We start from the raw sequence: 21,806 nt of genomic DNA on the forward strand, positions 1-21,806 counted from the left end.
CGTTTCTATGTACAAAGTAAGTAGTACTGAGCTGAGAAGCAAATGGTAGCAGTGAAGGGTGCCTTTGGTCCTTGGAGGTTGTAAATCCTGCAATGCTTTTAGCCTAGGTGATGAGTGTGTCTTTGAAGCAATGTTTTGGTGTGGCTCCCAAAGAGATCTCAGGGTTCATCATTTCCTTTAGGTCAGTGTAAGCTGGGGTTTCACTCCAAGAGCTTGCTGTGAGCCAGCCACTAATGCACCTTCAATCCAGTGAATGAGCTGAGAGGTTGTCCTGAGTAAAACCCTATTTGTGCCTTAATCAGCTGCAAGGCCAGCATGCATGAACGCCAGATGTATTGTCTGGGTGCATGCAGTGTTAATAGGACAGTAGTTTAAAAGTTACCGGAATAACTGTTTAAACTTCTATACACTTACAGAGTTGGATTTCTTTTTTTATCTCTTTTGATATTCATATATATAGAGAGTAAACAGAATTTTTTAGTTATTTCTTGATCATTTAAATGTTGGGACATTGCAATACACTATGTTAAAATTTCAAGTGGTTAAATTACTTAAATTATAAGTGTGACACTGATAAATGGTAAAAACAGCTGTATAAGCAAATGAATGCATGGCTCAGTTTCTTTATGAAAGCACTTAAATAAATGAATCATTCATATCTTCAAGCTTGTTAATTATTTTAATGGCCTGAAGTTTCAAGCTGTTACTGAAAATATACCTACTACAGCTTCAGTTAAGTTGCAGTCTAAATTACAGTTGTGCTTCCAGCAGCTGATTAGTCTTGTTGGTAAACAAAGTGCATCCAGTTGTCAAGAAGACTAAGAAAAATACTTGAGAAAAGGAATCTGAATATTCAGTATGTAGGGGAAAGTTTGCCTCCTGTTTTTTTCAGAGATGTCTTCTCTGCAATTTTACAGTTAGCTTTACTCCTATAATGTTGTTCTGTAACACTACTGTCATCCAGTTACACTGAAAATTTACAATTTATATTGGAAAGTCTTCTCTTGGCTATGTATATAAATTGCATTTGCAACCTGCAAGACTTAGAAGTGACAAGTCCTTTCTTCTGCTTAGGATGCTTACCTTGGAAAGCAAGCAGTCCAACAGCTTAGTTATCTGTAATGTGTACAAACATTTCTTACGCACTCAAAGAAAAGATTAATAGGCCCTTGGCATCTTCAGCTTTAGATATGTGAACTGATGCTGCATTGAGAAAATCAGACATTTGTATGTGATTCATGTGTTCACTCTGTTCTCAGTAGAGTTTTAGTCATGAACTACCATAATCTCAGTGTTTTCGATGGTCATGTGGTGTGTTCTTGCTTGAAATTGTGTATTATCCACATGCAGAGATGTAGGCATAAAATAAATTCAGATGAACTGAAGGAAGTTGTAGAAAGCAATCCTCTGGGATTCTACAACTTTCTAGGGTTTTTCCAGAAACCTTGAGTATCCCCTGAGAAGTTTTTCCTTTTGCAGAATTTTGCAAGGAACCCTCTTCACAAATTCATGAGACTGATAACATTCTGGAAACTCTTCCAGCCACAGGAATCTGTCCTTATTTTCTGGTTTTCCCACTGTTTTCTGGTGTCATGAATTGTCCAGGGGGAAGGAATTCAAATTTTCAGTAAATTTGCAGAGATAGATCACTTAGTATCTTGTCTTTATTATGTATAGCCTGGGTTTGTTCGGCTATAGCCCTTTTTTCTCTGAGAGCTAATGCATCAGTATGTTAAACACCTGGCAAGCAATGGATTAGGTTAGAGACAACAGAGAAGAAAAATGATGGGAAAAGTAGATATCATTATAGCAAGTCTGCTCATCTCTGTGTTCTAGTGGTATGGTGGTGGAGGCACTATAACTTTCTCAAAGGAGCTTCTGTCACAGCACTGCACAGTGCTGATCCCAAGCAACAGAGAAGCAAGGGAGGACAGCTGCTCTGCAGTGCTGTGATAGAAAGGCTTGAGGTCATACTGTGCGCTAAAGGAGTGGAAATATCTGAGCAATGTAACTAAGAGCTGCATACGTACTAATGGACACTGAAATGCTGGAGTTGAGCTTATATAAATTCAGGTCCAGCATCTCCAAGCACCACAGCTTCCAGACTGGCAGCTTCCTTTGAGCTGGTAAACCCTCCAAAACTAAGGATGGGGTTCTTCCAGTGTGCTATCTCTAAAGGGCTTGTTTTGAGTGTGTTTTCCATTATTTCCACTGCCTTTGCACCCATCTGGGAGCATTATGTGGAGTTGCATTACATAAATCTGGGTCTTGCAATGCCCTGGCTTCTATCAGTGGGTCCAAATTTTGCTTGCAGTCTCCTGCAATGTGCTCATGTTGCACTTGATAATTCTCAAATAACATGATTTTTCTGTTGTCAAGAGTAACCCAGCTTATCCTGTGATACTGACCTGATCTTTGTATATCTTGCTGGGAAGAGCAGGAGGGAAATGATCCTCTGCACAAAGTCTTGTTACCCCTGTTTTGTACAGGTGTGAAAATTAAGGAACATTTTTTGTAAGAATAGTTTTCTGTAAAAACATTTGATACAAGGCTAGCTATTAAAAGCTGTTCTAACTAAAAATAGTTTTCTCTAGATACTATTGACACATTGCATCAAAGTATGGAAGAAAGAAGGAGAAATACCATGTTCTTCTCAGTAGAAAGGCTTATCTTCCAAAAGAGCTCAACAAAAGTGACATAAACTTTTACAAGTCTTGAAAGTTTTCATTCATGGTACCAATTAAAACAGCTTTGATAGTTGCTGTCACCTCCTGCAGAGTTTTAGCACTGCTAAATCTTTTTACAGTAAAAAATAACCCCTCAAACTGTTCCTATTGCCTGTGTTTGTGAAGTTCTCCTTTCAGCTCTTCATGGATTTAACCTCCTTCACTGTTCATAGAGGAAAATATATGGGCTTTAAAGTGATGCTTTATAGCAACCCTTTCAAGGATAATGGGATGATCGCATTTTCTTTTTGGTATGTCTTTGAGTGGCTCCCAGACTGGAGGAGGAGAAGTTTCTGAATCACACTATTTGAGTATCTTAAGAGTTTAGGTACAGGAGTGCCTGTTGTAGATATTTTGTCAGTTACTCCTGCTGGTAGTGTTTTACAGCTCTATAATTGGTTAGACTTCCCATTATCTGAAGCCACTCTTCTAAATTAATATGCCATAGTATCTTTCTATAAATAAAAATGTGAGTGAATAATTCCCATGGGCTGGCTGAGGCTTTTATAGTCCTTTGAATGCTTATTCAACATCATCTCTCTTCTCTCATCACTCTCTTCAACGTCATCTTTTTTCCCTTAGGCTTCAGAAAGTTGTCATCAGTTTCTATTACATAAGAGCTTTTAAATAATCTTAATATTTCTGAAAGGACAATTGAAAAAACCCTATGTCGATTTTAAAAGGAGACTGTCAAGTCTATTACTCCCTTCAGATGGCTTCCTTTTAGAAATCAAAATTCTTACTGCATATGTGTATGTTTATGTACGTCTCGACTGTTGTTCCTTTCTGGGGATCATAAAATATGATAAGACAGATACTGAAACTCATCATTTCTTAGGCAGCAGAGACAAAAAGCTGTGTTCCGCTAGCAAAAAAATACAAATTGCAATCTCTATAAGAAGAAAATTTAAGTGATTGCTGTCTTATATATATGTTGAAGATAAAGCATTTTAAAAGCAATAGTTTCCATACTGTAAGTTACATATATTAATCTAAAGAGATCAGCTTTTAATTATATAAATAGTCATAGCTTCTTTTTATCTTAGACAGTTACTTCTAAAAATGGAAAAGAGGATAGAAATGGGCAATTCTCCCCAAGACTTAGGCATCAGTTCTGAGAGATAAGCCTGTGTGCAATGGAAAGATCTCTGCAGTTCTGGGCAGTTTTGCCCTGGAGACTCATCAGTGAATCTTGTACGAAAATAACTGTCTATTCTTACTAAAATATATTTCATTTGCTTATCTGGAATGTAGTGTTGTATATTTTTGTGTGCCTATCTAATTTTCTAGAAAAATATTATGAATATTATCAAAATCAGGAGATTTAAGAAAGGTCTGCTGTGTGACTAAGCAAGCTTTGTGCTTGCAGCTCCATTTGGGAATCATGCACTGCTTTAGTTTTCTTTATTCTCATTCTTGATTGTGACATTTACAAGATTAAACAACAGTATTGACAGCCTGTAGCCTTAGGTTTCTTTAGAAATTTTATGATTCTGTGAGGGAAGTTAAAGCTATAAGAAACTGCTTCAGGAAAAATCACAGAAGTACATTTTTCACTTCATTGCTGCTTCTGACACATTCAGAAATACTTTGAGTTACTATGAAGGTCTAATATAATATCTGTTAAAGAGGAACAGGCATTTTGGAAAGCCTCAGATCATTAACTGATAAGGAAAAAAAAATCACAGGAGAGAACTGAGAGTGTGAACTTTCACACATCTAGTCTATTAACTGCAGCTAAAATTAACCAAAGTGCTGGTTCACATTTCGATCATGAGACTTCAGTCTTGGTCTTGTATTTCTCTATGTTTCCTACAAGGAGCAAATGCACAGCTTGTGCATGTTAGCTCAAAGTGTCAAGCTGCTAAGTTTCCATTGCAGGTTTTTTTCTTTTCCTTTTTTAAAATGGAGATTCTTATTTTTCTAAAAGCTTTTAAAAAGTGAGCTGCACAGTCTAAAAGTTCTCAGGTCTAATCAAGCCAATCTTAGCACAGAATGAATGTTCACTGTGAGAGCCTAGGTTGATCGCCAGGTGTCCTTTTAAAGTATAGCTGGGTCTTTCCCACAGTCCTAAAATGACCAGAGTTGTAGGTATACCTATTATGTATGTCTATGTCAGCTGTCCTAAGGGAGCTCTGCTCACATCTGCAGCAGCAGAATGGAATACATTCAGTGTGCTGCTGACTTGTTGCCTGGTCATTGGTGCTGATCTTGTCCTCGTAAACAGTAATATTATCACAAATACCTGGGGTTTTTTCATAAGTCTTACAAAGCACGTGCCATAGCTGAAGTTTAGTCAGACTGAATGACTTTTGCTGATTTCTCCTAGAATGAGTCTTTTTTTGAAAGAATATCTGAGCTACTTTTCTTGGACAGTGTTCCTAAATAACTTGAATAAATTGTTTCTCAGTAACATTTATATCCACAGAATATAGGGGTTTTTTCATATCAAGCCTATAAAATATAAACAGCAGTTGAATTTTTTAAACTTCTTTCCTTTTTATAAGAGATCTTTTCCAAAGTTTTTCTCTGTGGATATGATGTTGCTTCCTTTGGCAAGTTTCTTTAGCATTTGTGGTGGTATGAGTGAGGTGTTCACCACTTAAACTGTCACCTAAATCTATAAAGCTTTATGTTAATAATGTAAGTTGTTACAATAGTTCTAAAAAGATTTTTTTTTTTCATTGTTCACCAAAAACCTGAACAGTGGTGCTTTGAACTTGTGCAAGATACTTTAACATAATTCTGTGGTATCTTCATGTTTGCCTCCACAATATGTAAATTGCCAAAAGACATCCGAACTGCACAAGACTACTTTTCTCACAAAGTGGTGGGTTATAATCCTTGTGCTTGTGTTAGACCACATCAGATGGGAAGCTTGAAAATGCTTTGAAATACAGATTAGAGTAAACATCTGCCTTTAGCTTCTTTTACTGTATAACTGTGAAAATACTCAGAAGTTGTTCAGGTGCAACAATATAATATTATTCATTGTCTGTGTGTGCAGTTATTACTTGGCTTACACTGATTCTATGATTATACCTGTTAGTTAATACAGCAATTATGCAATTGATATCAGGAAAATAAGTGTCTTTGGAAAAGTGAAAAGTAGCATAAAGTTCTCTTACACTGCTTTCGGTATTAGATTTGAAAGCTAATTTGTATTAGTATGTTTTTGGTCAAATTCTCTATAGACTAATTTATCAATACCATTTTTTGGTCATGAGTTTTCCTGTTTCAATGCTATGTAGATTAACTGTGCAAGTCTACATTACACTAAGTTCTAACAGTTCTGGTACTTCGGGGGAAGGATACACAAGCAATTAAAAGTCTCTATGCTACTAGTATGTTACAAGACATAGGAAAGTGCTGTTAAAATATATCCTTATTTTTCTCAATTCACTTCAGGATTAAATAGGTTTCACTTGTGCTTTTCAATAGATGTGTGCTGATATCTGTAAAATGAACTGGGAAATTTAAATAGCCATTTTTTCCTAGGGGCAAAAGTTTGAAATTATAGGTCATCAAGCAGGAGAGTATTTGCCCTGTACTCTTTGTCTCCTTAAATGTGCTAATAAATGCTAAAGTATGTACAGGAATTGCTGTTATTCTTACATTTCTCTGTTCTAACTTTTGCTGTCTATAATGATTCAGTAACTCTGTCTATAACTTAAAAGTTCTGAGTGAATAATGAGATTGATTTCTCAGTAATGTCTCAATGTATTTGAAGTAGAAGTTTTCTGCAGTCATTGCCTTTTATCACTGCAGAGCCATTAACTAATAGCTTCCATCCTGAGACAATGGAGTGACTAGAGCCTGAGGGAAAATAATTTTCTATAATATAACTGCAAGAAGCACCAGTCTACAAGAGCTGCATTTTTGTACAAGCAGACTTCAGAAATCATTTGTTACAATCATTTTGGGAAGAGTAAGGGCTAAAAAATTATGAGAGGCATCCACATAATCAGAGAGAAAGAACAGAGAAAAGAGACATGCTTTCTAGCAGAGGATTCTTGTTTTAACTGTGAGGCCAGCTGAAGAAGAAAGTAGAAAGCAATGAAAAACAGCACTTCAGCTTGGAGAAGAGGCCAAATGTGGCAGGGATGACCCTGGCACCCTTCCAGGACCCTAAACCTAGGCTTAAGCAGTGATCTTAAGACTAGGTTTAGCTTAGCAGAAACTAGTGAGAAGAAAATAGGTCAATATGATTGTCTTTTCATCTAGGTGTGTTTTTCTTGTGCTTGTGCAGTAGTGATGAGTTTGTCTCAGGATCAAGAATGAGTGTTGCTTTAATTAGTATATCACCGTTAAGAGATCTGTAAAATCCACATTGCTGAGATCAAAGTTAAAAGAAAGTGCATGGATTAACTACTTGGGAGTCAGAATAGCTCTGAGCAAGTCCTGGGAGCCTACAGCAGAGTTAGGTGCTTGTGATGAAGAAGGAAGAGAGCTTATGTTGATGAGATTCCAGTCTAACCCTAACCCAGGGTACTAGGAGCTGTCTGACCCCGTATGAGAAGCTTCCAGACAAGGAGAACTCTTGATAATGTAATGCTTCCCCTTGAGCTTCTAGGTTGTGGGAGTGAACAGTTTTTAGAACAACACACAGAGGGCAGTTACCTGATACTGGTTCCTCTAGCCCAGCTGGGAGAGATGCTGTTGTGTGAAATATTTCATTTAGGTATTCCTAGATCCCAAATAATGCCAAAAGTACAATTTATACTTGAATAAATGAAGCCTGCAAGAAATTAGAATAGTGGGAAAATAATTTAGAAGTTACTGACTTGATCTGCTTAATGCTCTGTCACCTTGAAGAATGAGCAGCCCCAGCTTGGTTCATGTGATTGCCAGAGTGAGAGGGCAAGAACTCAAACCCTGAGTGAATTTAAAAACCTGAGCTGCTAGTGATCACTCACAAAGGGAGGAGTAGGAAAACCATTTCATTCTGTCTTCAGCTTCAGAGGACTTGTGACCCACAGAGGGAACAGTTCCTTTCTTTGACAAAATCCGAGTTCCAGTAAGAAACTGGAGCATCAGATTGTTTTGGATGTATTTCTCTTCCTGCACAGGTATAATTAACTACACCAGGTTCCAGTATCCTTCGTCCACTCACATAACAGTTCCCCCAGCACCACCAACCCCTTCCAGCAGTCTGTCGATATTTATGTTGTTATGCATCTGTGGCTAATGGTGTGCGTGCGATAAGAAAGATGCAAAGCAGAAGTTCAGGGTGAGGCAAGCCCATAACATACTGCTTTGGTTTGTGTGTTGGTGAAAGAGCTGCACTGGGAACTGAAGAATAGCAGGGGGTTGCCCCTCAGGTAATTTAGGCAGCATTTTTTTCCTTTAGTCAGGCCAAATTCTTCACTGCAATTTATGAGCTATTAAACAATTTATGTTTTTCCTTAGTAAGATATGTGGCTATCTAAATATCTCTTGAGAATAAGGAAATCAAGAAGTACATTAAGATCTGTCAGTGAGGGTTTTTAATTCTTCACTGTGTTGAGACCTAGGACATTAGCAAGAAACTGTAAGGCAACATTGTTCCGATCAAGAAAAACAGCTCTAGTTTCCCTAATGAATTCTAAAAATACTTTAAATTCCACATAATAACTAATGTGCATTAATCTTGATCACTGCAAGTCTTTAATGACTGCGCAACAGCAGTGTGTTTCTTCAATTAAAATGCCAGCTTGAAGCATTTGCTAAAAATGTTGGTAGAAGAGAAGCAGTACTGCTTCTTAATGGAAGGGGGGGAAAATCTAGGAATCAAAAAGGGTATTCCCATTTCCAAGTAGTTTATTAATCACTCCTAATAGTTTCTTCCATTGGAAAGAACAAAGTCAGGTATTTTAGAAACCTTTGAATCGCTTCAAAGACTGTTGTGAATGTATCAAGCTAGTTGTGGAGATCTGTCCCTGTGTTGTTGTCAGCCATGCATGTGAAAAGCAGAATAGGGATGTTTTAATTCCCCACACCACAGTGGATGTCAAAGCAGCAAATGTGTCCTTTACTGTGTGACCCAAGCATATTGCTACTGCATTGCACAGAAGAGGTCCCCTCTTTGCTGAGGGAAACGTCTCCTGTTCAGAGCCTCCTTTTGTTGTTTCTCAGACTACCACTGGGGCTTGAGTGTGCCTTTAGCTATCCCAGTAAATATTTACTGGAAAACACAATTTGAATACATGACAGTATATGTTTTGCCAGTTGCAGTGAAATAACCCATCAGACAAACCACATCTCGTTAAATGTGTTCCTGCTAGGTATACAACCTGTAAAGCTTGCAGATTAACAGAAAAAAGGTGTGTCTCAGCTGATGTTGACCACTGTCAGACCACTGAATGGTAATACCAGAAAGTTTTTAGTGCCCCAGGTGTTAGCAAGGGTGGATAAAGAGCATCTGAACAGTGGGGCCGGAGCAGCCTGCAAGGTCTTGATATGTGGCCGGTCTTCTCTCTGCCAGGACTGCACTACCCCTCACCCCTGAGGGTTACCTGTGCAGGTTGAGAAGACAACAGGGATAGCTGAGTGAGGTCAGCTGTGACATGTGTTCCAGCAGTCTAGGAGAGGGCCTGTAAAGTGCCTTTATTCCTAAAATCAAACAGAGAAGTGTCTCATCTTCTGCCTGGCATTTCAGACCTTGTTCCTGTCTCTGCATCAGTCTAGCTATCTCATTCTCAGATAGCAGTTAGAAGGAGAACAACTTGTTACAATCTCAGTTTTTGTCACATGTTTGAAGTGCTCTGTTTATCTAGTCATTTGGCACCCAGAGAAACAGCTTTTCACATTTCCCTCTTGTGCACATCCATATATCCAGGTAAATTGATAATTGTATTTTATTAGAACCTGTGGCCAGTACCACTACATGGATAAGACCAGGCTGTTGTGTTTTAACTTCAGACACAACCATGCAGCCACTCACTCACTTCCCCCTGCTCTGTGTGGCAGAGAACCAGGAAAAAAGTAAATCTTTGGCTTGAAATAGGAACAGTTTAATAACTGAAACAAAATAAAATATTATAACAGCATCATAGTAATTTAATGAGGAAGTAGGTTTAATTTCTCTAAGGGAAACAAGTGATGCACAATACAACTGCTTACCACCTTGCTGCTTCTCCCTCAGCAGCAATCAGTCCCTTCTGTCCAATGACCCCCAGTTTATGTGCTGGACATGACATTCTGTGGTCTGGAATACCCCTTTGGCCAGTTTGGGTCAGCTGTCCAGGCCATGCTCCCTCCCAGGTCCTTGTGCAGCTTCACACTGGCAGAGCATGGGAGCCTGAAAAGCTCCTGGCTCAGGGTAAGCACTGCTGGGTAACAGCTGAGCCATTGGTGTGTTATCAATATCAGTCTAACAGTGAATTCAAAACATCACACTGTACTGACTAGTGGAAAGAAAATGAATTCTCCATGACACAGGCCCAGTAGCTGCCTTTTCCTCTGGACTGATAAAAGATAATGAGCTGGTTTTCCTTCAGATGCCTCTTCATTAGTGGTATGGGGGAGACTACAGCTGCATAATACTTTGAATCTAGGTTTTGGACAGCACCATTATAAAAAAAATTGCAGCTTTGCACCAGAAAGTACAGATCAAGTATACATTGCCTTTGCTAATTCAAGTTTATTCCAGAAATATCGACAGAAAAAATCATAGATCAGACTGTAGAGGGGACCAAGACAGTGAGCCAGGAGAGTTGCGATCTGCTGCACTGAGTAGTTTGTCACATCGTAGCTGGTGTGAAAACAACAGGTACGGGAAATTCTCAGCAGTCTGATTCCATTTGGCACATAGGCTGGGGGTTGGTTCATGCCTTTGAATTGGTGATGCTCACTGACCCAGTATTGTAGAGATCAAAATTTAATGAATGCAGACCCATTTTTTTAGGGAGTTTGTTGGAATTGCTCAACAAAAGAAAAATGGCTAGCATTCTGTTTCAAATGTATTGCATGGTTTTTTATGCTGCATTTATGCTAACCTTATAAAACTGATGTAAAAGTCATGTTGTTTTGGCAGATACTCTTACAGCCTTAATTCAGATTTTTCTTATTTGTAAACCACGACTTGACACTACTTTGCTCTGTTTCTAATGGAAGCCTGGCAGTTTCTAGACCAAATGTCTAACAAATTTTTGGAGATTTCTTTTACTGAGAAGTGACTTCCTGCCTTGATGTCATTTCATTTTGTAACTTACTAGCTTTTCTAAAATATCCTATAGCAAAATGGACTATCTGAAGTCAAGTGTTGACCTTTTAATACTGATAAATTATTTTCTAGTTCTCTGTATCTTTGTGTTGTAATGCAGCTATGCCTCCAGAAGTCTTCCAAAACCTGTTTTAATGCATGAAAAAATACTTATTGCATACAATTTCAACAAATAAGTAAGAAAAATCCAAGTAGTCAGGGCTAGGAATTTGAGGAAGGAAAAAGTGAGGAGGGCCAAGATAACATGTCTTGCCATTGGGATAAAGAAATAAGTAGTAGAAAAATGTAATATTGCAGGAAGATGCTGTATGATACAGAGAAGAAATCTTGCAGCCCATTGCTAGATGGAGCAATCTCAGTCCCAGGTATTACGGTGTAACCCACAGCCTCACAACATCTCCAATTCCCCAACTGTTGTGCAGTAAATACTCATTGGAAGCTGACTACAGAGGTGGTGGACTACTGGTTTACCAGACTGTGAGGCAGGCAGCACAGTCAATAAACTGGGGGATTATTCAGTTAAATCACATGGCAATGTGAGGAGGATGAAGATCTGACGTATTTTGGCAGGAGTGATCTAGTGGATTTCATGAAAGAATATACATGTGTGGAAAGGGGATGTGTATTTTGGCCCATAGAACACAACATTTTAAAGGAATTTGAAGTCTGGTTTTTGTGCCTCAGTGGCGATGACAGTACTACCAGTATCCATATAGAGTCAGTGATGTGTTTTGTCAGTTCTTAATTAATATTCTTGCAAGTAAAATAGTGCATGAACATCCTAGAAGGATGTTTGGTTTAGTATTTGCAATTTAATCTCAATTATTTATTGAAAACAAGGACAAAGAGAAGAGTTAGTAAAAATCACAGTTGAGGCTTTGACAAATTAAACTTGGTGTAGTCCATAATCTACAGATTAAGGTAATCTATGGGTATTTTATTTAAAAAGCCACCATATACCAAATCTAATTCCAACCTCCTTGATTAGCACAGTCAGTGTGTTATCAGCTAAATTTCATCTTAACAATTTAAGAAGCCAAATAATGCATGTTGAAGAGTATTCTCAGTGCTTGTAAGTGATGCTAGCAAATCCAATCAGCATTTCAAGCATTACTCTGCAGTGTTGAGGGTCTTCAAACTGGAGTTGGTTCTCCATTATATTGGCATGTGGCTATCTCCACATACACATTGTGCTTCTGTGAGAAAAATGAAGGCAGTTTGACTTTTCTCTTTTCTTTTCCAGTTTCTTGTTTGGATGTATAGTTTTGAATTGTCTAAATTGCTCATACATCCTAGGTTTTTTGCCCACTTTTCATTTTAATTTTTTATTACATACAACCATTCTTTAAAGCAATGACTCATATTTCGATCTCTAAGGAGGACATTATTCTTCGTCATTATCTGAGACTATTGCCATCCTATAACAGAAATTAGTTTGAGAAATAAGTCAATTTTCAAAATAATTTTTTCAAACCAAATCCCAGTAGAGTTGCTGTACAATGCCCACCCAGGTGCCGGGAAGGCTTGAAACTTTCTTTGCTCACTTCTGAGTTGTATTACAACCTCCCAGAATTACCCAGAATCTCTACAGAGCTACTGTCTTACTTTTATTGTCAGAATAAGTAATATTTGTAAACTAGAAGAAGCTGGAAAGAGAATAGATGCAAACAACAAAGGCCTGGTTTAGCTTTCAAATAGGATTTAGAAGGGACATGCTAGAGTGCATGTGTGCATTTTCCCTTATGAAAGTGTCAGGTAACAGTCTGGCATTCCACATAGTGAAAAGTATATTTAATTTTTTGCTGTCTTCTATATGTCAATGACAAGATTATTTGTTGTCTGATATAAAACTTCCACTGTCATCTTCACCTTTTAAATAGAAATAATTATATTGCATGTTGTATATGTTTTATAACTACATGGATTATTTTTAAACAACCTGAGGTTAATAACAAGTAATATTTTAGGGACACAGTTTATATTTCTGAGATTTAATTACAGAAGCAAAATTGTAGGTTCAACCTTTCAGTTTGACATTATCCAATTTAATTTTTACCTGTATCTAAATTAGTTCAGTGCATAGAATATCACACAGCATTTAATTTTAAAGTTTTATTGCTACACTGTTTGGTTTTGGAATATCCCAATGTTTAACTATTAAGAAATCACATTTTTCTTAAAGAAAGCATTAATATTGTTAAGAAACCACTGTTGGGGTGATTTTCTTGTTATTAAACTTTCTTCTTGATCTGAATATTAAGAAAACACAGGCTCATCAATGGGACAATTTTAGCAAAATTTACCAATTATCCTTGTTGAATCCAGAAATTACTACAGTGTGTTATTTTAAATTTTCCATGACTTCCTGACTTAAAATACTCTAAATTTAAATATACATTAAGTGTTTAGTTCAGAGAACTACCCATAAAGCTGTTGTAGGATGTTTTCAGTTTCCAGAATAGTTTTCACCATTGGAATTGTGCGCTAAATTTTAAAGCAGAATTTAATTAGCTCTCACTTCACTGTTGTGTTAGTTAAAATACTCTTCGGAGCTGTCAGTTGGAATTGGTGGGTGCCTGGAAGAGGTTTTTGTGAGGAGCGTTGAAAGCACACTGTTCCTCCCACTGCAGGGGCTCTCTGCACCCCAAGGCTGTGCAAGGAACATTCTTAGTGCACAATTTTTCTGCATATTAGATTTCTGGATCACCCTGTAATCCTGCAGACAGCATTGGATGAGTTCTTGACAAAATACATGAGGTGTCTGGCATTTGTTGCTGCAGTGCTAAATAGTATCCTGTTTGTCCCAGCGTGAGCAAAAAGTGAAAACACACACTGCAGCTTGCCAGTAGTGCTTGGGGTGGTGCTGTTCTGGCTCCCACGGCTGTGTGCCCGCCAGTGTGCTGTGCTAGTGCCGAGGAGGAGCACGGGGACAGAAAATCCAGTGTCCCTGCACAGATGATTGAGGGAAATTGCCAGAGGGTAGACACCTGAGTTACAGGCAGCCTGTGGACTATTGCTCACTCCTGTATCATGTGTACATGAAAGGGCACGTGATGAGTGGTTTGGCTTGGAAGGAACCTTAAGGAACCTGTTCACATACATGTGAACATACAATGTTCACAACATTGATTTTCAGTTTGTGTGTTCTCAGAGCTCAGGGCATTGAAGCTTGTTAGCCAAGTACTGGGCTGGCACCTTCGGAATGGAATGAAGAAGAGTTTTACTGGATAACCAGCCCTAATTCTTCATAACTGAAGAATATTGCCAGAGAACTACTTTGTCTGAATACATTGTTCCCACAGTCAAATTCCTGTAGAAGGAAGTCAAATTCTAGTTGCATTACCAAATGCCACATCACCTTCTTTCCATTGTGGAAGGAGTTTACAAAGAGCTGTGGTCTAGGTGTGTGTGGAGACCAGGACAGACATTCCACACAGAGCTTTGGAGGCGTGCCATGGGTGGTATAGGTTGTGTTGTAGGGCTGTGATGATGTTGGAAGGCAGCACGCAGTTTCAAAATGCCTTTTCCAAACCCTTGCCTTCCAAACTACTTATGGCTGCTGTGTGAATGTTCTCATTAAAGAGAAACTTGGCTGTATTTGGTAGCAAATTGAAGTCCTAATTTATAAGGTCAATGCTGTAAGCTGATTGCTTGTAAAAGACTAAACACATTTAGTCTGCAGATTCTGCTTTGTTATTGTACTGATTTTAGGAGCTACTGAAAAAAGTCAGATCAACTTGCAAAAAATTAGGGGTTTACACATTATCAGAACAGCAATGGGGATTTGCGGGTATTTGGAGTTTAAAGGATATATGAACAAACATGTATTTAAATACTTTCTGTAGTTTTCATTTACAAGTTTAAAATAAGGTTCTGAATTTAAGATTTAAGTTTGCTTTGTTTAAAGCAAGGGTTATGTTGCCCTTTGAGTTCCTTTGCTAATTAGATGTTTCTATTTTAATGTAGTGCTGTAATTCTTAAAGGAGTACCATTGGGATGTAAAACAAACCAGAGACAATCTGCTTTTCAGTTAAGAAAAGAATGTTTTTCCAACATTATTTTCAACCAATTATAAATTAAAGCCTTAGAACAATAGAAGCAAGAAATACTGGACTTCTTTCACTTTGTTCCCTATGGCTCTCTTAGTGAACTACATTTAAAGTGAATTCATAAGATTGCTGTTTTCATTTGACCTGTACTTTGTAATCAGATTTTAGTGGTCACTTTAACTGACCAAGAACTAAATAAATTTTCGTTTTCAGTAAATTTTTCTGTGCTATTTTTATAGGCATACACTTTGTGCTGTTGCAACTTTGTAAACCTGTCTCTTAATTTGGAATATCACTATTTCTTATTAGCATTCTGTATATGAAATTTTCCTAAAAACTATTTTTATATGTATATAATCACAAATAGTTTTTTCTTTTCATTTTTAATATATTTGTGAATTGCACTTATTGTTTATTTAAATCTCTTGACAATTCATTTAAATATGTGAGATTTTATGAAATGTAGTTCTCTTTTGAAAGGATTTTTCCAGCACTTGAACCGGTGGGCCTCCTAGTACTGGGTATTGCAGAGGAAAAATACTTAATGCAAGGGAAAAGAAATCTGGATTGTAGAAGTTTTTTCACAGAGATGCCAGATATTTAAAGTTCTGCATTCAGTGTTTTGTCAGTTGTTCATATGTGAGGTTAAAGATACTCAGTTATTATCGATGTGTTTGGCTTTTAATAGCAGTCGAGAAAAATTTGTTATAAAAATGCAAATCAGTCTAATGGAAGTCTGCAACACTGCTGAATCATTTTCTTTAAATAGTAGGAAGGAATCCTGTATGAGCTTAACTTTTCTACTCAAAAGTGCTACACACTATGGCTCTGAAACTGGAAATGACAAACAATGGGCACAAAACAGTGAGGAAAATATACATTGTAAATCATTTGTTATGGTAAGAGATACGCCACCATGGGGATATACTGCTTTTTCTCTGAAGATAGAAATTATGAACAGAGTGTAATCTCTCTTTTCTGAATTTGCAAAGAAAAAAAGCAGCTCTGTGTTCCTGATGTCCTTCCTCTTTACTTCTGTCAGGATTAACTTTTTGTTTTATATCATAATACTCATTTAAATGTTTTTTGAATACCTGTGAAGCTGCAGTTTACAGTACACAAATACTGAAAGATTTTTATATCGTAATGAAAAAAATGCTAACATTTAGGAGATTTTTTTGGGGTTTTTTGTTTTTTTTTTTTCTATAGAGAACTAATACTTAGCTGTGTTTTCTTTTTTGGTTTCTTTTTTTCATGGTTTTTTCCTCCCTATAAGTGACTAATGTTTCATATTGAGATTGAACAGAGCTGTCATTCTAGCCTTGCTGAAATAACAAGAACTGACAAAACAGATAATGGTCAGGCTTTTGGATTTCCAAAGATACTGTTGATGCAACTGAATGAGGGATGAAATATGAGAGAGGCATCCATTAAGGTTTATGGAAAGTCTTTTTGTGAGCTGGAGCTCCATGCTTTAATTAATTAGTCACACTGAGTATTTCAGATCCCTGTATTTAGTTGATTGCCCTCACCAAAATCTAGTTGCTTTGAAATACATTGAAATTTAAAAAGTTATTTTCTTGCATAAATTAATCATTTTGCTAGTCTTTGCTGTAATTATTTGGTAAATTAACGGTTCTGCACTTTCAAGAAATAATGAACTGGCAGTAAGTTGAGCTGTTATTTCTTGTATTTCTTCATCGGCCCTTTTTTTCTTTTCTATGAGATCTGTGCTATTGATTTATGTCCCAGTAAATTACAGTATTTGGGCTTTAAAAGCCTGCTTGTCCTGACACATCCTTTATTACAGTATCTGAAGCTGTGTGTACATTTCATATGTGTAAATGACAGATGTCAGATTGCTAATTTCATTTTTCAGTGGGCAAATACCATCAGATTCCATGGATGCAGCCTTACAAACAGATGAATACAAATGTTTTCAGCTGTGAGCATTGTGATATAGATTCCCTTCATGACTTTATATTTATTTCTCAGTTAGCACTGCCTGTGTACTTCGTATCCTCTACTTGTTAAAGATGCACTAATTTTTTCTTCTGCTGAGTAAGACTCTTTCATGTTTCTTTAACTCCCAATTAGCTTTTCTTTGCTAATAGTATCATTAATGCTTGAAATAGCACTGTAGCTCTGCAGGCTGAAATCATCATTAAGTCAGCAAGTGTTGCTAAGGCTCTATACATTTGTATAGCTTTTAATGAAAATGTGCTGAGATTTCTTCCAGTTGGGCATTTTAAGCATGGAAGCTTCCTTGTCCAAACTGCATGCTAATAGAGGCTGCATGGAAATAATCACTGTTATGCTTGAGAAACTGCTTTTTATTGTGAATTAGGCTACATTTAGTGCCCTGAAACTGCTTCAGCACACCACATTTAAGTTTCAGTAGCAAAGTATTCAGGTAACACTTTTACTTCATCCCATTTTTCCTTGTTAGGGATTTAGAGCCCAGAGTGTATCCCAGAGTTTCAGCCTTGCCTCCCAGGAATAGAACTTCTACCACCCTGTGCTCAACAACAAAACCCACCTGACATAGTGGGAGGAAGTGCTCTGTAAAGCAGCAGCAGTGTCTCTTTTTGTCCCACAGCTGCAGCAGAAAGGGAAGGTGGAACATAGTACTGTTCACTTCCTATTTTGATTTGGACTTCCTTTCTGACTTCCCACCACACCTTGTCCATCTCCCTGAAAAGCTGAGAAAGGGCAAGTCAGGTGTCAGTCAACCAGCCCAAAAACCAAGCAGTTAGGGTTAATGAGCATTCGTCTTTCTTGAAAAGCAGGAAAGTGTCTGTGTAAATTAAAATTGCTATGTATTTCAGCATTGCTTACAAGCTCACAAGTTTGACTCTTAATCTTTGCCTTTATTTCTTTTGGATATGTATAATTCATTACAGTATTTATCAGATCTTTCTTGCTATATGCTATTTCTCTATGCTCTCAGAAGTAAGAGGATTATTGTTAAATTACTACTTTTAGCTGAAATAGATAATTTTATGAGTTTCTCATTACTGCAAGTGGGTGCATGCTCTTCTTAACAAAACTCCACTCAGCAAGGAAAGTTATTTGAGAGATGCCTGCCCCTCTGCGTGTATTTTTCTGCTTGAAATTTGAACAAATTATCCAGAAGGATTTTGAAGGTGCTTCTACATCTCATTATGAATTCTGTGCAATGTGAAAATCTCAACTTTATTTTTGTCTTAGAAGTACATGTTTGGTATATAATTCCCTTTGGCAAGGAAAAGAGATTTTAGGATTCCACAAATCCAAATTCTTTTGCTTATGGCTATGTCCCAGTTGAAGTGTTAGATTTTCCTTGGAGATCTTTCAGAACCAGGAACGTGATTCTTTTAGCAGGGTATGGTGCACATCAGTTTCCTGTTTAAACTGGTTCATTCTCTGGAGATGTGAAGAAATGTGTTGTTCAGCCTGGCAGGACTAATCCAAAGAGACACAAAAGAGAAGGAGGGGACCTCAAAGTTTGGAAGCATGAAAGTGTACAGGCTGGTGCAGTGAGATTTGGTTCATCAGTCATGGTTTTACTTTTATAAAAAAAGCAGAAACTTCAATATTTCAAAATCATACAACAACATTTGTATTTTGGTAATATCTCTTTCACACAATGGCTTTCTTCTTTCTTTTGGGATGCAAGAGGAATGCAAATCTACTCATTATTTTCAAACAGTCTCATACTTTCTTCAGAAGAATGGAAGAAACAAATTAACACTGCTTTGGTTCTTTGCACCTACCGCTGACAGTACATAACAGCTATTAAAAAATGAATTGTGTGAACTGGCTACTGTTAGTTCATGAAAAAGCAAGTGCTGTACTTTTTGTCTAGGCCTGAAAAAAGATGAGTCCTTTAGCCTCACTTTTTCTCATGTTGAATATGAGTCTCTCAGTAAGCACTGAGACACCTCCATTCACAGGTCTTGTCTCTGTCTGTCCTTCTAGGGGTTACAAGCGCAAACTGGATGAAGATGATGCTGCCAGTGAAACCAGTAAAGAATCCAGCAATGAAGATGAGGAAGGAAGCAGTTCTGAAGCAGATGAAATGGCAGCAGCACTTGAAGCTGAACTGAACCACTTCATGTGAGATTCATGCAGAAGACAGAATTTGTAATTATATTTACTTCTCATAAGCAGATCGGACTTCAGATTAGTCCCTTATGTCAGTACCCAATGTTTTACCAAAATGTGTGTGTATATTTTGCAAAGCATCTCAAGAGGTGATATGCTATTTTACAAAATCAGAAATAGATGTTTTTAAGTTGTTTTACAAAATGAAATATACTTTTTTAAGCAAAAAAAAGTATTAAATGGGACATGGTGTGCTATGCCAAAGACGTTAGGAGCTCTGCAGAACCTTCATGTACAGGACAGTGGTACAAAGACTTGTGTTAAACATACATCAAGTTTCTAAAAATATTGCAGGTTGTGCTTTATGGGTTACGATCTTCAGAAAAAGGAGGAGATAAAGGATATGGAATTGTCTGGGTAGTACAGCAGGCACCTGACAAACTGGTCATCCTTTTCCACAAATAAAGCTATAAAATATAAAAGGAGTTTTGAAATAAAAAAGAACGATTTATATTTGTATAGAAACAGAGAACGTGATATGCAAGCTTTGTGAACTCTGCACTTGACCCACCTGCCATTTGCTCATAAGAGAATACATAGTCATCAACATTCATGGTTTTAGGTTACTTTTTGAATAGTTGAGTTCTTTAGAGACGTTGTTTAGATTTTTAACTTTTCTTCTTTGTAACCAGAAATTTAGCACAGCAGACTACGTGATCCTGTACTGCCACAAGAAGCATATTCACCCATTCATGATGTCTTGGCAAGAACAAATGCTACTTCAGTCTAGATAGAATTTAATTTCTTTGACAAGAGGTCTGATGTAAAGTTTTTGTATATTCTATTTCATATTTGACCCACAAAACAGATTTTCTTCCATTTAATAAAGGTTCATTTTGTATGCTTTGTTTCTCTTTGCTGTTCATTTCCTTCCATCAAACATAAGACTCTTTTCTGTATTATCTTTCCTTTATTCTGCATGAAAATAATGTGAAATATTGAAGGTAGGTGCAAATTTGTAGGTTCAGGCAGGTAGCTGAAGGACAGAAGAGAAACATTGGCTCAGAAGATTCATGGACTCTAACATCTGACTTTGCTCAGGTGTCTTTGACTGGCCTCTGAAATTACCATAAGAGTTGTCTCTCTGGTGTTGAATTTCTGTGGCTAGGACCATGGTTTATTCTCAATTGTTAGCAGCTAGAGCTTGGATCCTTTTAACAATATGATTGCAAAAGAAGGCTTGTTAGTTTGCATGTCATGGTTAAAAGGAAGAAGTATTTCTGGTGCAGAAATACTTCATTTTTCCACTTAGCAGTAAAACAGAACGTTTTGGTAGAATCTAAGCTGTTTTACAAATAGCACTCTAATTTTAAAGCTTCATGATGACAATAAAAGGAAGATTAATAAAATACAAGAGCCTTTTCAGATTAATACTGTTTCTCCACTTCAAAATGTAAAGTCAGCATCCACAGACAAAAATGGTGGCTTTTGTGGGAAACTGCTCAGTTTCCTGGGCATTTACACAGGTACCAGACGTCTGAATGCTTCAGTGCCCTGCCTGCTGTAGCTCTCTGTGAAAACAAGCAGGATTGTCTCCTAGTGACTTTTCATCATATAACAGAAGAAAATTACTAATGCTTGTAAAATGGAAAGTCAGAATATTTTCTTTTTTTCAGCAACCTGAGTACAGCGTCCCCAGCTACCAGAGGATGACTCCTTAATTAAATACTAAAATGCCAGGGGTTGTGGGGCGTGTTTTGTGTTTTCTTAAAACCCCACTTGAAATAATGTGAAATAACATCAGCTTTCTGGGTCACCGTGATGCTGCAAATGACTTGACAGTGCACATTTCAGCAGAGACTTGTTCTGGCTGATGGTCTTTGCTAGTCACGCAATTCTGGGGCAGCATTTAAGCTCTGAATTTAAATGGAGCCAGCAAGCAAAGCCAGACTTTGATGGGTGCTGTATCCCTGGCACCGCAGCTGCCTCACAGTGCTTGTGGGGAGATCCTCTGCAGACAAGCTGTCTGGTGAGAGAGGCTGTATCTGTCTTCCAGTGTTATTTTATGGATGATGGTTTAACTGGTGGAACGGGGTGGTCTGGGCAGGAGTCCTAAAAGCCATCAGCACTCCAGTATCTTTTAACAATCCCTGCCCTCCAGCCCTTGTAGTAGGGGAGACCTAGCACAGGGAGGGTTGAGCAATTCCTTGCTCACTGCCAGAGCAGCCCCAAAGGCACCAAATCTGCTTTCTGCTGAAAAGTAAGCTGCTCAATCAGGTGGTTGTGCTGAGTGCACAGGTGGGAGAGAAAAGTGGAAACTGAAGATTTGATAGATGGTAAGTTAAATGCCCATTCTAACCTGCCAGCAAGAAGTCTCTGAATGTATGAAGTTTGTCACTCACTCCCACTAGCTTACACTTTTTTGAAGGTGCAGGAGCATCCTGGGAAAAGCAACAAATGTGCTTTGTGGAATGAGTTTAACTCTTCATTAAGTGACCTAGATATTTTCACTAGGTGTTTTAGCCTGCCTTTCTGTCCTACTTCTGTACATTAGGTAGCTAGCAAGGACCTGCTACCAGGGAGGGCACAGCTGAAGCATGGAACAGATTCCCAGTGAGGTGGTTGAACTCACTAGGCAGTAATGGTTTCTGAAAGGGTACCGGGTGTGGAAATGAGCACAGAAAGGGCACCTTGCTTCGTCAAGCTTTCTAAGTGTGTACTATTGCTGCTGGCTAGGAAAGA

At 37.7% G+C, this 21,806-nt stretch overlaps 1 protein-coding gene and 1 long non-coding RNA gene across 4 annotated transcripts in view; one reads left to right on the forward strand and one right to left on the reverse strand.

The window, feature by feature from the left end:
* CTDP1 (CTD phosphatase subunit 1) overlaps window positions 1–19,965 on the forward strand; it is a 96,040-nt gene extending 76,075 nt beyond the window's left edge. For both annotated transcript variants that reach the window (XM_030265607.4, XM_072924197.1), the window contains exon 13: window positions 18,939–19,965. In XM_030265607.4, coding sequence (XP_030121467.4) covers window positions 18,939–19,080 — 142 coding nt within the window. In that variant the 3' untranslated portion in view covers window positions 19,081–19,965. The remainder of the gene's footprint in view (window positions 1–18,938) is intronic.
* The window catches only part of LOC115493791 (uncharacterized), a 32,126-nt gene continuing 30,065 nt past the window's right edge, over window positions 19,746–21,806 (reverse strand). For both annotated transcript variants that reach the window (XR_012053957.1, XR_004367035.3), the window contains one exon: window positions 19,746–20,100. This is a non-coding gene — a long non-coding RNA (uncharacterized lncRNA). The remainder of the gene's footprint in view (window positions 20,101–21,806) is intronic.

Source organism: Taeniopygia guttata, chromosome 2, assembly GCF_048771995.1.
Source record: "Taeniopygia guttata chromosome 2, bTaeGut7.mat, whole genome shotgun sequence".
Taxonomy (NCBI): Eukaryota; Metazoa; Chordata; class Aves; order Passeriformes; family Estrildidae; genus Taeniopygia; species Taeniopygia guttata.